Source organism: Mytilus galloprovincialis, chromosome 6 (genome assembly GCF_965363235.1).
Source record: "Mytilus galloprovincialis chromosome 6, xbMytGall1.hap1.1, whole genome shotgun sequence".
Lineage (NCBI taxonomy): Eukaryota > Metazoa > Mollusca > Bivalvia > Mytilida > Mytilidae > Mytilus > Mytilus galloprovincialis.
In genome coordinates, this window is record NC_134843.1 from 80,094,476 (window position 1) to 80,112,676 (window position 18,201).

Genomic DNA, 18,201 nt, shown 5'->3' on the forward strand with positions numbered 1-18,201 from the left:
GAGTTAACTGACACCTGTCTATCATATAAATACCAATATGAACAATGGTGTTTGGTAAAACTTAAATAACTACGTTCCGATTAAAAAACCTGGCAATAACACTTGTCTTATACGTGTACAGGATCAATAAATTAATAAAAAAAATATTTACATGAACGGAAATATTCCTTAGGCTTCACGTTATTTCTCCGGATGGATAATGTTGTAGCAACCATACTTGTCATTAAATGTTTTATACATCGTACAAAATTTAATTATAGATTGAACTTTTAAAACTAATAGAAATATTCATTACTATCAGTATTAAAACGAATTTTGTTGCAAATTATTTTGTACATTTTAGTTAATTTTCTCGTTTGAATTGTTCACATTGTCTTTTCGGGGTCTTTTTATATCTGACTATGCGTTATGGGCTTTGCTCATTGTTAAAGGTCATACGGTGACCTATAGTTGTTAATTTATGTTTTATTTGGTCTCTTGTCTAGAGTTGTCTAATTAGCAATCATACCACATCTTCTTTTTATAATAACCACAGTTCCACTGGTTAATAACAATAAACCTATCAGACATTGATAGTTTTGAATACATTTAGCTACAAGTATTCGAAATGATAAATGAATTGTGACAAACTAACGTTTACAAGGCCTTATTTTCGTCGTTTTTGTTTCTTTAGACGGTATTATTCTTATTAATGTAAGATCAAATAAAATTCTATTTGCCGTATAGAAATGTAGCGTTATTTTCAATATCAAAACTAGCCAAGAACACAAATACATAAAAGAAATCTTGAGTGGCCTGAAGTCATGAACTTATAAATATAAATCAAATGTGCCACCAAAACAAAATCACCAAAAGAGATATCAAAGGGACATTCAAACTCATAAGTTCCCAACCTGTTCATTAAGTGAAAGTAAACAACCAAATACATTTTCATAAAAGAAAACACAATAGAATTTAATAAATGTAAAAAGGAGAACAAAACAACGAATAGAAAATTCATGAATACAGAAAGCTACAAGTATGAATTTAAGTTATTTAATGTCATAACAAAATGACAAAGAAAATTAATTATGCATTGTAAAATAAACTGATTTAAATTGAGACTGAAAATGGGGAATGTGTCAAACAGACAACAACCCAACGAACGAGTAAAAAATAATGGAAATCCACCAATAGGTCTTCAACGCAGCAAGAATATCTCAAACCCGGAGGCGGGCTTCAGCTTGCACCTTAATAAAAATTGTGTTCCAGTTCAGTGAAAAGGAACGTCATACTAAACTTTAAAGCATATATATGACTTAAATTAAAAAAGCATACAAGACTTACAAGGTCAGAGGCTCCTGACTTAGGGCAGGCGCAACATTACTGTAGGGTTGAACATGTTTAGTCAGATTTGAAAACCTCCCCTTATACCTGTAGCCAATGTGCAAAAGATCAGCAGACAGGAAATTGAAAATTAAATTCTATTGGATAAAGATACTATATATAAATAAAACTTTGATATTACATTGACATATTAGTCGACAGATTGATACCTGTGTGTAAGTAAGATGTACTTTTCTTTTTTATTTGAATTAGTTGACATGGTACTAATCGGATCTTATATTACTTTGCAAACAAAACGGTATTGACACATTAATTTTTAAAATTTATATAGGGTAGCATTAAATATTAATGTTAATGAATGTTGGTAAATAAATTTTGAAACATATGTTCAATATAAACTGAAGCCATATTAGGGTGAACAAGAATGTTATTATAACAAGTTTTCTTTATTTAAAAGAGAGAAGTTGTATACCTACATGTATATATATAATTAATTCATAACACTTTTATTTTTTATATTTTTAATAGGTTTTATTGTCAAATAAACATAAATCGAAGTAAGAAGAGTATAACTTGTTGATAATAATCTTTTTCTATAACTAGTTTTTTATAACTCTTTTCGCGAAAAACAATTATATCTTTTCATATCTATTTTAACTTATACAATTTCGTAAATTTTAAATACTAAGAATAATGATGAAAAAAACCCAATCATTTCGGATGTCTTTACATTAGGCAGGAATAGGTTGTTACAATTATGTGGTTCTATAATTAGCCATATCTTGCAGTTCAGAAAGTAAAGTTAACAAAAGATGTGGAACCCACGACTTTTCAGATTTTATTTTGATTTATGAGTTTGAATTACCCTCTTGTATCATTCGCCCCTGTTTTAGTTCAAATGCATAATAACTCTAGAGTGTTGTAGAAGTAATACTTAGTTAGTTTGTCTTGTAAATACTTATAGCTCCTCGACGGCAGTATTAATTGCTCAAAGATGCTGTCCGTGAAGATATTGATCCTCGTTGTTTCCACAGTGTACGCTGGTAACTATAAGATATACTGAAACCTACCCTATGGAAATTAAAGTACAGTATGTGATTAAAATGTAATCAAAATCAAAATCAAAATCAAATGAATTACCTATCAATTTATCATGTATGGTTGTAGTAACTGTAAAACATAATGTTATATCACCAAACAAAGTTTGGAAAATTTTTATAATTATCAAGCATTATTGAACAAGATGAGAAAAATCACAAATATTGTCAAATTCGATATTATGAAATCAGTTTTAGAGGATATTGAACGATATAAGCACTAACTTAGTTTTGTGATTTATTTAGTAGAATGGCCAACAGGAACATATACACTTGTCAAACCGAAAACAGGATGCCCGACTGGTTGGAAGGAAGGATCGCGTAGACAAGATACTGAAAATCACCGCAATAGAAACTTCATTACACCTGGACATCATTTCTACGGTATAACATGTTAACAATATGTAGATAATTTTCATCTTCAAACCAAACCTGTTCAAGTATAAAAACATATGAAAAAAAATATGCAATCATTATATATCTGACTGTAGTTTAGGAAGTACCCGATAACTGTACTATGTCGACATATTTGATATCATCAAATAAAATATTTTGATAAATAGGATAGGAATACAGAGAAAAACACAACACTTTACGAGGTTCAAATGAAGGTTTTGTTAGAATTCAATGCAACAGAATGGCAATAATGATAAATTTGTCGTACATTAAAATCGGTTATAAAAAAACGACATAAAAATGTGAAACAATATAATCTAGAAAACTGATAGGCTAGTTGATATACCTTTCATAATTAATTATACTAGTAACAAAAACTTATACGAAAATCAATATACGACAGAATTGAACCAACGACAACCACTGAACTACAGCCTGCTGACTTGAGACAGATACGTGCAGAATGTATCGGAGTTAAACCTCATTTTGAGTGATCGAGCATCCGCTTACATGAGACAGTGTTGTAACAGCACAACATAAAAATCAGATGCAATTTCCTACACTAAAAAAATCTGTTAAATGCATAGTAGTAACTAACGTAAAAACAATAGACACACCGCAACGAATCAAGATACTCGCAGTTATGAATGCTATTTTTAGGTCATTGATAATCACAACAAACAAATAAATCATTTTTTTCCCAAACTAAAGGTTCATTCGGAAGAAATATATCAGAATGTATAATTCATGTCTTAAAATATAAGATGGTTTTAACAGGTAAGTTTGGAATAGACATGGAGTTTCATTATTGTACCAAAGATGCGCATGCCATATCAGGAACTCAACATTGGCCAGTAGGAAATTACTGTATTCTAAGACAAGGAATATCCTGTCCATCAGGTATTACTTGATATATATATTCTGAAGCTTACAAGTTTAAAGCAAGAAACATTGTATTAGTTTTGACTATCAATATTATGAAAACATGATAAAGAAAAAAAAATCCTGCTCATATATTCTCCTCTAACTTAATCAAGTAAAAAATATCCCAATACTTTAAGTTTATAATCTAAGTAAAAATGATCAAATGTGCTCATAGATGACAAATGATGATAATAAATGAAAGATAATGATAAATACAGTGTCTTTATAATATAAAAATGATAATGTCGGATTGATCTAATATGATAAAAAATAACTAGTTGACTGGTTTTCAATAAATATAAAAAGATGTGATATGAGTTCCAATGAAACTACACTCCATCCAAAATCCATTTTGTAAAAGTAAACCATTTTAAGTTAAAGTAAGACCTTCACAGAAAGCTTTAAAGGATCCCAAAATGACAAGAGCCAAACAAAATCATTCAAATAAGAAAACCAACGTTCTAATCTATATAAAAAAGCATGAAACACTCATACACCACATCAATACACGACAACCACAGAATATCTGATTCCTAACAGGTGCAAACAAATGCAGCAAATTTAAACGTTGTAGGAGGCAACAACCTTCCACCACCCTGAAAAAATATTGTAACATCACAAAATAGAAAAACACATTATAAGATACCAAGTGATACGGCTTAATTCAATCAAAAGATATATTAACACAAACAAGTGAATATATACTGCAAGAATAAATGTGATCTTTAACTCAATATATAAATAAGATTATTAAAAGAAAGAGGTGAATTGTAAAACAACATAAAAAATACAACCATAACCTTGGAAAAAATGTAGCCAAACGGAATAACGTGCACTGGTTCATAATACTAAATTTGTTGTTAGGTATACATAGAGTAAAGACATATAGTTTTGAAAAATAATTTTGTTGTTCATAGTACGAGAACAGATTAAGTGAAAAATTATCGTCCTATCAACCACTTCTCAAAGGTGGAATATATCAAAATAGCGATACGTCATATCACACTGATTAAGTAAACATTTAATTACAAAAAAGCTTTACAAATTTTATCAACAGGTCAAATAAACACAAAAATACGATATGAGAGTAGTTTCAGTAACTGAAAGCTAGTTGAACGTTACATTCAACACTTTTTTGGCTATTTCGTGACAAACAGTTATTGGTAAACGAAGCTGGTATAACCGGAAAGAATCTCCGACTTAAGCAGGAAAACTGTAAATTAATGATAAATATTTCACATATGACAAGTTGATGATAAAAAAGTTGTAATTGATTTTGTAAAAATGTGTTTACATTTAAGGATTCAAAACTGGATCTATTTATTGGGATGACGAAGACCATCATAATAGTAACGAAAAAGAGGGAATTCTTCCAAGTGGAGTATTTGATACAAACACTCTCATATTCTACTGTTGCAGGTATTTTATTTTGGATGTTAATAAAATTGCAATAGAAATTCTTTTTCCCTATTCGAAGAGTCTTTTCGTGCTTTACATATTTTGACAAGTTTATTCGCGCTTGTATACATAAAAATGAAGATATGGTTTGATTGTCAATGATACAACTTAACACAAAACAACTCTCGGGTATTCGGATTCGTAAGTCGAATACAAACTGACAATGGCAAAACAAAACGTAAAACGACCAAAATACAACAAATAGTCTGCAAAACAAAGATAACTTCAGATTGTGCAACAAGAATCATATAAAAAACCGGTATAGTCGCATGTGAACCGAAAGTTGTAAGCATCAGGTTTTTTATATGTGACACTTGGATTTAAGTTATTCTTTAATCTCAAAATAAAAAAATATAACTATTTTGAAATCCATTATTTACAGATTTGATGGATCATACAGAACTCCGATTAATCTTCCACCAACTATACCGTTCTATTTATTACGCTACAGATCACCTTGTCAACAAGTACAGGGCATGGTTGCTAGGGAAGAGGTTGTCATGTTTGACGACGAGGACACCCAAAATGGAAACCTTGAAAATGGAAGTCATCCTTTGAATCACAGATCAACCGTAGGCAACACGCTCTACTATTGCTATTATGATTGATATTGACTTGTTTTTTTGTTCTGCGAACGTCTTTTTCAGATCTGTTATCAATGTATCAACGAATTTTAATCTATATAATCAACACGACAAGTGTTTGAATATGAAGAAGGATATGCCTACACTTTCGGAGAACCTAGGCTTATCCCCGGTTCATGTTTGGATTGTTTGCCCATTCTTTATTTTTCTATGTTGTTTTTTTTCATCTGTGTACCGTTGTTGGTTGTTCTGTCGATTTTTGACATGAAATTATAAGTTTGTTTCCAACTAATGAGTTTGAATATTCCTTTGTTTTTTTAGTCTGTATATTCATATATAGCTACATTATAAATGATTGAAAATAATTAGTGATTTGTTTTCCATTAGTTTGTATGATTTGTCATTGTCGATAAACACATAAAAAATAGAAGATGATTTCATTGGTTCAATCATTCTTGAATAAAAGAAAGAAAAAAGAAACAATAATTCGTTTTTAGCAGTCAATCTAGGTCATTTGCGTAAAAAAAAGAACAAAGAACTTATATACTTTATTTTGTTTGTTAATCAATACCTACATCTATTGTAGTAAATATTTATTCGAAACTTTATTTTCACTGTTTAAAAGTAATTTAAAGTCAGATACATTGTTGACAAATTATCGCATAGTCAGTCTTATAGGACCCGTAATGAAAAATAGAAAACAATTCAAACTACCGGTCTGATTTTTTTTAACCAAATGAAGAACAACCAACTTATTTGATATACAGCAGCAAACGACAGTCACTGTATAACAAGCTCCTGACTTGTGAAAGACACACACCGGATGTGGCGTGTTCATTTGAATGAGAATAAAGTAACACAGAAATAAATCTAATTGTGAAAATCGACATCAAAGAAATATAATAAAAGCGGCTGCTATCTATTTTAGAATAAAGTATCACCAGCAAAGTTATTTGTCAGATATTGCCACCTAACAAATTAATTCCATTTATTAAGAATACTGAGTGCTGAGCATTCTATTTTTGTAGGTATGAAGAGGAAAAACTACATGTAATACTAGGTAGCCTAATAAAACCATATAAATAAACTCATCATAGATATCAGGAATAAATTCGCTTTTCGTCTACAAAAGACTCATCAGTGACGCTGGAATCCAAAAAAGTTAAAAAGGCCAAATAAAGTACGAAGTTTAAGAGCATTGAGGACCAAAATTCCTGAAAGTTTTGGCAAATACAATTAAGGTAATCTATGCCTGAGGTAGAAAATCCTTAGTATTTCAAAAATTCAAAATTTTGTAAACAGTTGATTCAAAAATATAACTATAGCAATGATAATAGTTATCAAAAGTAATACTAGGTAGCCTAATAAAACCATATAAATAAACTTATCATAGATATCAGGAATAAATTCGCGTTTCGTCTACAAAAGACTCATCAGTGACGCTGGAATCCAAAAAAGTTAAAAAGGCCAAATAAAGTACGAAGTTTAAGAGCATTGAGGACCAAAATTCCTGAAAGTTTTGGCAAATACAATTAAGGTAATCTATGCCTGAGGTAGAAAAGCCTTAGTATTTCAAAAATTCAAAATTTTGTAAACAGTTGATTAAAAAATATAACTATATCAATGATAATAGTTATCAAAAGTAATACTAGGTAGCCTAATAAAACCATATAAATAAACTCATCACAGATATCAGGAATAAATTCGCGTTTCGTCTACAAAAGACTCATCAGTGACGCTGGAATCCAAAAAAGTTAAGAAGGCCAAATAAAGTACGAAGTTTAAGAGCATTCTTAATAATTCAATGATAATTCATGTTAAATCGTTTTTTAATGTACATGACTTGATCGTTAATAAAGATATGCTATATAAGAAAACTATCGACCTAAGTTCAAATGATGTGGATATAAAGTATAGGAAATTGTGCGACCTTCCTTAATGAGAATTCCCATACAATGTAAAATTATGTAAAACTCAACCGAGAAGCCTAATAGTGTCTTTTAAAGTAAGTAGACATCAAACAACGGCAACCTCAAATATACAGGCTTCTGACTTGAGACAGGCACATAAGGAATATGGCGAGCTGTTGAACCTTAAGAAGCTGTCAAATAAAGGCAGTTCAAAACTCATAAATCCATGGACAAAAAACAAAATCGGAGTAACCAACTAAAACTGACGGAAACGCATTAAATATAAGAGGAGAACAACGACACAACATTTAAATGTAACACACACACACACACACACACACACACACACACACACACACACACACACACACACACAAAAACAGACTAAGCATAAGACAAAATCCTATGAGAATAACAAATATAACATCAAAACCAAATACATGAATTTGGGATAGATAAAGTACCATGACACGTCTTATATCAATGTGAATTCACACTCAAAAATACGAGAAAACAAACGACACAACGGAAACACAACGTAAAAATGTAACACACACACAGAAACGAACTATGATATAACAATGGCCATATTCCTGACTTGGTACAGAACATTTTTAAAGGAAAAAATGTTGGGTTGAACCTGCTTTTGTGGCATGCCAAACCTCCCCTTTTTATGGCCATGTGAAATATAAGACATAATAGTGTCCTATGAAAAAGTGTCCATGTGGACAGTTTTTCATAGAATTTAGGTATTTAATAATGTCCATTCCAATGGAATAGTGTCCCTCAAATGGACAGATTTTTACTGCAAAAGATATGAAATAGTGTCCACCCACAGGACAAATTTTCATAATACTTGCTATTAAATTGTGTCCTCCAAGGGAAGTAATACAAAGGTCATTAAAAAGTTTTATTATACTTGGATTTTAATTAAAATATGACGGATTGATGAGAAATGGATTAATATACATGTACAAATGTAAACAGACAAATAATGGATGGAAGTGAATATAGAGAAATTTAAGTTCTAAGAAATTTCCAGCAAATGGCAATGACAAATTGAAAGAATAACAATAAGAAGGAAGTGTACAATCAAATCTGAAGAACTTTACTATATTTAATTGGCAGAGAAGAAAGCAATAGAAAATAAATAATGTACATTGCCATGAAATATTGTCTCCTAAGTGGGCAGCATTTAATTTTTACAGCAACTGTTATAACATATGGTCCATCTACAGAACACATTTTCATAGTAAATGTTATTAAATTGGATCCTCCAAGGAAAATAATACTGAACCGCAGCGGTTATTTTTTAGAGTTTGAATTATACATGTATATAATTATATTTAGATATAAATATGAAGATAATGATGGTATGACTGCCAATGAGACAACTCTATGTCAAAGTAATAACGAATCAAAGTCCGCAATTAAAGTTAAAATGCGTCCAGTAATAAGAAGGGCAAGTGATAGCATTTAATACTTTAATCATATCAAAAAATCCCTTGGTGGACACAATGTCCTGTTAGAAAATGTCCACCTGTACAAATTATGGTAGTGAATATAATGTCCATGTTCATGGACACTTTTTCATACCTGAGGACATATTTTCATAGAAAATTGTGTCCAGGACATATTTAAATAAGTAAAAATTGTCCATGGACATAATTTACTATGAAAATGTGTCCAGTGGACATTTTTTCATTGGGGACATTATTAAATCCTACAGAGCGCCCCCCCCCCCCTCCTTTTAGGTCCGGTTCTAGAGCCGCCACTGAATTGAACTACAATACTAATGACACCTGACATGTTTTGTGAAGGAAAATATCACTACAATAATAGGTCCTTCTGCTGAGAATATTATATAATTGTGCACAAAAAAATGATCTTCCAGATGGCAGATACGTCAATCTAAATATTATGAAAGCGTACCTTGCTCGTACCTTGCTCTTGTCAAAAACCATTCTTCCCGAATTCTCCAGCAGAAGCAGCTACTCCATAGCCTGCATGGGGTCCTGGCTCACTGATTGCTAAACGCTTATCGACGGAGTATGATCGGGTCAGCATGCCCGCCAGGCTACTGCTACATTAAGATGAGTTACCTCCCTCGTCATTCTTGCACTTGCGCACAATAACAAAAATGAAGTCACGTGATCGAAACCCTGCCAAAATGTGTGAAGCTCAAAAATAATTTTACGGAAACGTGTATAAAAATCATGTGTAAGGGTGGAACCTACACATTTTTTAATTTTTTGTCTGGTGATAAAGAGGGTCAAAATAAACCATATGAGAATCACAGGAAACCCAAACATAAAATTTCGTCGTCGGTTCCCAAAACGTCGTGACATTGTTGGTGTGTAAACAAATGGAAGTCGTCATTTAACAGGAGAAACACACGCACACACACACACACACACACACACACACACAAAAACAGACTAAGCATAAGACAAAATCCTATGAGAATAACAAATATAACATCAAAACCAAATACATGAATTTGGGATAGATAAAGTACCATGACACGTCTTATATCAATGTGAATTCACACTCAAAAATACGAGAAAACAAACGACACAACGGAAACACAACGTAAAAATGTAACACACACACAGAAACGAACTATGATATAACAATGGCCATATTCCTGACTTGGTACAGAACATTTTTAAAGGAAAAAATGTTGGGTTGAACCTGCTTTTGTGGCATGCCAAACCTCCCCTTTTTATGGCCATGTGAAATATAACAGTAAAATGACAACACAAAATCACAGGACTACAATATGAATAAATAGGAGAACATAATTGACAAAGAAACACACGAATAATAGCTAACAAAAGGCAACAAGTTTAAAAATTTTAATACAACCTTCTCTTAAACTTAGAAAATGATGCATTCACACAAGACAAGACCAAACTATTCAAAACAATTAACGGTAAAATAAAATATGAGAAATAGCAATAAACGACAGATAATAAATCACAGGCTCTTGACTAGGAAAAGTCATATATAGAATATGTCAGGGTTAAACTGTCAATAAATGATGCCACTATCGGGACGCATAACGTTCTCCTTTGTTTGGATAGAAGTATTTCAGAACAAATCAATTTTAAGTTGTATTTCACATCCTAAATTTTACGGTAAATAGTGTGCTTAAAGTGCGGAATAAAGGCAACAGTAGTCTACCGCTGTTCAAAACTATTGAATATATGGACAAAAAACAAAATTGGGATAACAATAAAGAATTTCACAAACACTATTTGATCCGTGTAAACTCATCAAATCTTTAAACAAACTTATTATTTAAATTATGTAACAAGATCTTTGAGTATTGTATACATTTATATTGATACTTACATCGACAAATTAAAACATAACTAAATTTGTATTTTTATGAATGTTTTTCTTTAAGCAAGAATACACATTCATGTTAATGTTTTCTTTGTCTAAAATGTATAATTAACATGATACTACATTGTACTAGTACATATTTATTATGTAAAGATTGACATCTAACGATCCTACTGCCTGTCGATAGTTTCACAAGTTTCCTTTACTGTCCATGGCTTTAAAACACTAAATTCCTGGGATATGTTTGATGCATGATTTTGTATAATTGTTGATTGTTTTTGGCTACGAGTCTAACCCTCCTTTTTGTACTTGTGCTAGTTCCCAAATCACACATACTCTGGCTAGTCACGTTATCATCGTTGACCTCAACATGGTAAATAACACTTCCCTGCGAAATGTGTCATCAAAAGGTCCAAAATATCGTGAACTTGAATTCATCAATTGGAAACACAACTTCAAAATTTTGATGGATTCAGTCGAGGATTAGGCCAGGCAATGAATGGGCTTAGCGTAAGATGGAAGACGTAGACCCTCTTTCTGAATGGATTAAGGCTGTGAGGTCGTTGTTACAAATCAGAATTAAGAAACTGAATGGGACTATAAATGCCCATGGTACGCCAATCTTTTTGTAAAGTGTTTATTGTCAGCAAACTACATATACAAATAATCATAGTGAGTAAGTCCATATAGTACATCAGCAAAATAGGACAAGTACATAGAGTTGATATTTAATATAGTTTGCAGATATTTAATATGTGACTATGCAATAGATCAAAATATATTTTGATCTATTGCACTGTTACATATTTAATAACTGTTTTATTACCTAATACATACTGAGTCAGTTCTAACAAATTCTTAGAAATAAAAGGTATGAAAGTAACACCTTTATAAATTATAATGTGTTAGGGGCATACATGTACAACTAATACTTTATAAATTCAATAAAACGGAGATCAGAGCAATTTAAATGACAAGAAAACATTAAAGTCAACATATCAAATATTCTTCAAAATTTAACAGCTATACACATTTAAGGTGTAATATCACTACATCATGGTACGTCACATCCGATTGTATACAAAAATAGGTCGAAAAAGTATTCCCTTGACTTTGGCAGTTGTAGGTTAGTAATACTACACTTTATTGCAATAAAACATTTCTGTGTCATAAACAAATGCCTTGGGTATTTCAAAGCACCATTATTTTGTTATTTGGGACTTCTATAGAATATTTTGTAATCTCGAGGTTATATGGTGACTTAACATTGTACATAGATAGAATAGGGGAGAAATTTGATTGGTTAACTTCCAGTGATGGTAATTTCCTTGTATGCAATGAAATGTTATGTGATTTTTTTTTCTATAGTACTGGACAGGATACAACTTTACTCATGCCAAGTGTTTCTTTATTTGAAACAAATTTAAATTATGCACATTTTTTTGAAAAGTGCACAATTAACAAAGACTGATAGGTGAAATCAATGGGGGTATAACACCTAATTAATGGTAAAGAATGTGTACATTATTCACATAACTTAACACCAAATTATTTGGAACATTGAGTCTCCTCTCAGTTAATACTCTTGAGGTACTTTCACATTTTGACGCTATCGTTCTGACGTATACGTAATTGTCACTTAAAGCAGTTTTATTATTTGATGTAACTTCAGAAAGTAATTACAGTTATACAATTTGCAGATGATCAAAACAATAAACCCAAAAACGTTTTAAAAACACAATTTGATTGGAAAAAAATAATTCCTTTCAACTAATTAGATTCCAGAATAAGAGTACATAAAAAGTCAGTGCAATAAACATGGAACAAAAAATGGCAGAAAAATAGCAAATAATATAGGAATATTAATAAAAGAGTAAAATACTCTTTATTAGGTAATAAATAATAATAGTGTCAAAGGAAAAAAAAAATCTAAACCTGAGGTAGCATGGATTGGGTTGGTGTTCTTATTATGTAAAATCTTACTTGTAAAGTCATTCTATTAGTTGGAGCCAGGAGTTCAAGCAGACGTACGCTCTTTGCAATTTTTTATTTTTATAAAATATTATTTTTCAATAAACAAATTTTCTTCAAGATAGTCTTTAAAAACCCAAATGTTGCAAAACTTTAATCCTACCTACATGACAAATATGTTGTTGTCCCCGCAGATATAGCCCGAAACAACATCGTGTGTGTGTGTAAAACAATTTACATTAACTGCTTACTAAACGAATTACGTTTCACTTGGAAACTCAACATCTACCCTCACACTTACCAAAAAGGAAATTCTTGGTCTGTTCTATCGGATATGTTCCTTACGTGATAACTACAATCTCCTTCTTTTCATAAATGTGATATACCGAATTTGACTAATTATCGGACTTGTTATAACATGTGCAACACGACGTTTGACATATATATATGTGGAGCAGAATCTGCTTACCATTCCGAATCAAATGAGATTATCTGCATTTTTTGGTGGGATTCGTGTTGCTTATTCTTAAGTTTTATTTGTTGTTTCATGTGCAGTATTATTTGTCTATTTGTCTTCTTCATTTTTAACCTTGGCGTTGTCAGTTTATTTTCGATTGATGAGTTTGACTGTTTCTCTGGTATTTTTCGTCCCTCATTTAAAAGTATTTAGTAATATTTCAGTCAAGTTTAGACAAAATTAATTGTAAATTTGGAAATCATATTAAACTTTGAGAGATATAAAGATTCTACCACTCCATCGCGTGAAATACGAAAAAAAAACCAGTTAAATTTTCATATTTAAAACACAAGGAACTGTCGAGAGAGGATACATATCGTATTGCACGATACGTGGTGGTGGAATCTGTTTCTCTAATGATTTCAGACGATATGCAGACAATCTTAGAATCATTCCTTTTGCCTGCAAAAGATGTGTTCTTTCTATGTGACGTCATCACACATAATCGCCTTTGTTCATGACGTCACAGTAGGAATTTTAGTGGAAAGCAAGAAAGCTTTACGTCATTATGGAATTGAGACGAATGAAGTAAATTGTATTGAAATCAAGAGAACCACACGTTGACTTATTAAAAAACTTTACATAGTGGTTTCTTCTGATGGTCAAATGATATGTATATTTTTGGGTGAAAATAAGATTTAATTTTTTGAGACACGGCACTTTATTACTAAAACAGGGGAATTTATGGCGACGTATCTCAAAAACTATTTATGATTATTGCTTAAAACTTTACACACTTCTTAGTTATATTAATCTAAAGATCTGTATACTTTTTGGTAATGATTCAATATTTGTATTTAAGAGTTATTGAGTTTTTGTTTAAAAAATGGGCGTTTTCCAAATGTCGCGCCGTATCTCATAAACTTTTTATGACTATTGCATAAAATTTCACACACGAGACGACGGGTGTATCACGCGCTCATTGCACAGCTCTTGGTTACTTTATATCCAGTTGTTTTTCGAATTATGGTGTTGGAACGCCTTCGTGTCTGTCTGTTTTTCTTTTATGAAAACCAATAAAACATAAATGTATCATAATGTGCCAACACCTTACGCATGAAATTTATGTTAACAAAATATTTTCTGTAAAGTGTCATGTTGTGTAATCAAAACTTAACAATTACGCTTTAATATCAAATCTGTTACCTTCACTCGTCTAACATATTTACGTCTTCAAATGAAGGTTTTTGTCCGGATGAATAATATTGTAACGACTTCAATTGTCGGTTTATGTTTTTATACACCGGAAAAATGTTATTATACATTGAACTTTTCAAACTTAAATACACATACAAGTATTCAGTACCGGGCCACGTCCACTTGTATTTTTGTCCATCTGATGAGTTAAGCCTTTTTCAACTGATTTTTATAGTTTGTTCTTATGTTGTACTGTTATACCATTGTCCCAGGTTAGGGGGAGGGTTGGGATCCCGCTAACATGTTAAACCCCACCACATTATTTATGTATGGGCCTGTCCCAAGTCAGGAGCTTGTAATTCAGTGGTTGTCGTTTGTTTATGCGTTACATATTTGTTTTTTTTCGTTCATTTTTTTATTTAACCTTTACTTGTTGAACAATACTCAACACCACAAAACATATTCGTGTATAGGTAATAAAATTCAGAATGAAAATGGAGAATATGTTAAAGAGACAAACTCCAATGGGTCTTCAACGCAGCGAGCAAATCCAGCACCCGGAAACAAAAATGTGTACTAGTCCAATGATAATAAACGTCATATATACTTAAGGATGTACTTAAATGAGTCGAGGTGAAAATTTATAAATCAAGAATTAAAAATTGAAACTATAAACTTGTAGAGCCTTCGTTAAGGATAAAAATAAGCTAAAATATTAATAGGTCATGAAGCTCCTTTTCGAGATATTTGATTTATAAAATATGGCGGGAAAAGGCTGACGCTGACTTTTACCTTATATTTGCATCTGGTATTATATTGGTCTCAAATCAAAAGAAAGAAAACAAGAATCTGCTTAAATTTTGTCAAATGACCATTTATGAGCTATTAAGTCTTATGTTAAAAGATAAATAGGTGTTACGGGACAAAATAATTTTTCTTGTATCGTATGGAAAAACACCAAGGAGTCCGAATATTTGATACTTATTCCAAAACCTCACCTAAGTACATCCATAACTCCGAAATATATAAATGAACTAAAATTCAAAATCATACAAGACTAGCAAAGGTCAGAGGCTCCTGACTTGGAACAGGCGCAAAAAAAAAACCTATAGGTTTCAGCAAACAGTGATACTGCATAGCATAAGATAAACTAAAAATTTATATATTTTTAAAACCGTCTCTGCCAAATCGATCAGTATAGTTATACACTATTACAAAAGACATACAGTTAAAATGAACATTAACACAGAATTAATTAACTTTTTAAAAACACTATGAATATATGGACAATGGAGTAAAAACATAATATCCTTTTTTCGAAGCTTCGATTTTCAAACAAAAACAGTGATATAACGTGGAAATAATAATTTTGACCCCACTTTCTCTTTTTTTTTTGATTTTATATATGTGCTTCAATGAATACTTTATAATAAAGATAATATTACGCATTAAAATAACATATGGTTAAAAAAAAAAAAACTGAAGGTCGGAGGTTTTAATGAATGTTCAATTCTATTGGACAAAGTTTTAATATTTATAATTGAGATATAACAACAATAGAGTAGTCGACGACAGACTAATATCCGTATGTAAGTTAGACGTATATATTTTTCTCTTTTTCTCTTTAACATTTGTAAATTAATAATGGCTTAATTATTTCATGACTAAAAATTCAAATGAATTTCATAGAAATTATGATGTCACTGGTAATTAAGAATTTTCTATTTTCTTTTTATTGCTTTCTGCTTTTTTGTGTCACTGCTGCATGTTTATTTTGTAACATGGATATTGCTCGACAAATTGGAAATAGTAAAACGTAAACATACAAAGAAGCACAATAGAATATGCGTAGTTTGTAATTAATTAAGGAATGACCCTAGACCTGCGTAATTCAAATTACATTCAACACTCAAAACAACAATCACTACAAACCATTAGAAGTCTGAAATGGCCTATATCTGTACTCGACTATACTGATTTTTACTCGACCAGTCTGAATTCGTCTGAGATTTACTTGATAATACTCGACTGTAGTCTGAACCATACTTAACAGTCTGAATGTGTACTTGACCAGTACTTAACCGTTTTATACGAGTCTGAACCGTACTCGACCTAGTCTGAACCGTACTCGACCTAGTCTGAACCATACTCGACCTAGTCTGAACCATACTCGACCAAGTCTTAACCAAACTAAACCTATTTTTTGTATCTATCAACTGAATTTTATCAATTTAGGATTTTTTTAAAATAAAAATGAAATTTGAACAACAACTTGAAATTAAAAATGTATTCAATACAGTATTGAAATTAAAATTTCACAATAATCAATCATAATATAACTTCAACTCAATATTAATCAACACTTACATAATAATATATATCAACTTTTAAAATATAAATAAAACAAGCTGATCAAATAATCTAAAAAAAATGTATTGTGACTAATATTTTCAATATTTTTCAAAATTTTATGAATATTTCGGGGGTATTTAATGGTAACTGGACTATTTTCACCATTAACTTTAGTCTAGTATAGATTTATGGTGTCAGTTGAGTTCAGGTAATAATGCAGTGAATGTTTTTTTTTATTAAGTAATTCATAAAATATACTAGTCAACAAAAGAAACGATACACGACTTTGAAATAAAATTTATCAAAAAGTATTAAATATAAAACAAAATGAAATACACTATTTTAAAAAGCTTTCATTTGCAATGTATGCACATGTGATAATGAAAATCAAAACTTGTCGGAAAGTATCTAAATTCCCTGTAAACGACTATAGGGTGCACATAAGTTTTGCGGAAAGTTGAATAAAAAATCGACACGTAATTTTCTAAGTACTAAATAATATTTCAACTTTGTTTAAAAATATTCAATATGCTAATCAAGTTGTGTTTCATGTTGTAACTAATGGGTTGAAATATTGTTTTTTCAAATTTTTGGGAAAAAAAGTGTTTTTTTGAAATCTCAAAAAATGCAAAAAATTATTTTTTTATTTTTGTCTCAAATCAATGCTTTGGATATGAAAACAACACACAGTAAATTTGGAACATTAGTTTTAAGACCGCTTTTTGAATATCACTTTATACATACTGTCTATGGTAAATCAGTTGATAATGTACACATTTTAACGATTTCTCGTGGGGCCGAACTTTGGTAAACAAATAAACGAAGAAACTGTATGATTTTTAAAAACAAATTGATGGCAAACATTGTCTTTACCTTTAAATGAGAGGTTGGCATCATTAGTTGAAACTTCTGTTTTTCAAATTGTTTTATGTAAATTTTGTAAAAAAAAAAAAAAAAAAAAAAATCGTCAAAAAACATCACGAAAGCAAAAAAATATTTTTTTAAACGGATTTATATTTCCATAATGATTAAGTATTACTACCTTCTATATTGGTCCTATAAACGGAAAACTTTATATTAAATTTGAAAAAAAGTCTTGTATCGTTTCTTTTGTTGACTAGTATAGTATATAAAATAACTTAATAAATTTTTAAAAAATGAGAGCTTAATTGTTTTGT

General features: G+C 30.7%; 1 protein-coding gene across 5 annotated transcripts; it reads left to right on the top strand.

The window, feature by feature from the left end:
- Positions 1–1,513: 1,513 nt before the first annotated feature.
- LOC143080461 (uncharacterized) lies at positions 1,514–6,150 on the top strand. 5 transcript variants are annotated; one of them, XM_076256317.1, is made up of 6 exons: positions 1,514–1,541; positions 2,291–2,369; positions 2,673–2,807; positions 3,597–3,719; positions 5,045–5,162; positions 5,584–6,150. In XM_076256317.1, the coding sequence occupies exons 2-6, from the start codon at positions 2,321–2,323 to the stop codon at positions 5,807–5,809; spliced, it is 651 nt and encodes a 216-aa protein (XP_076112432.1). In that variant the 5' UTR covers positions 1,514–1,541; positions 2,291–2,320; the 3' UTR covers positions 5,810–6,150. The 5 variants fall into 5 exon arrangements, with proteins under 5 accessions (XP_076112432.1, XP_076112430.1, XP_076112431.1 ...); XM_076256315.1 differs by having other exon boundaries at positions 1,522–1,541; positions 2,670–2,807; XM_076256316.1 differs by having other exon boundaries at positions 1,530–1,537; positions 2,670–2,807.
- Positions 6,151–18,201: the final 12,051 nt, after the last annotated feature.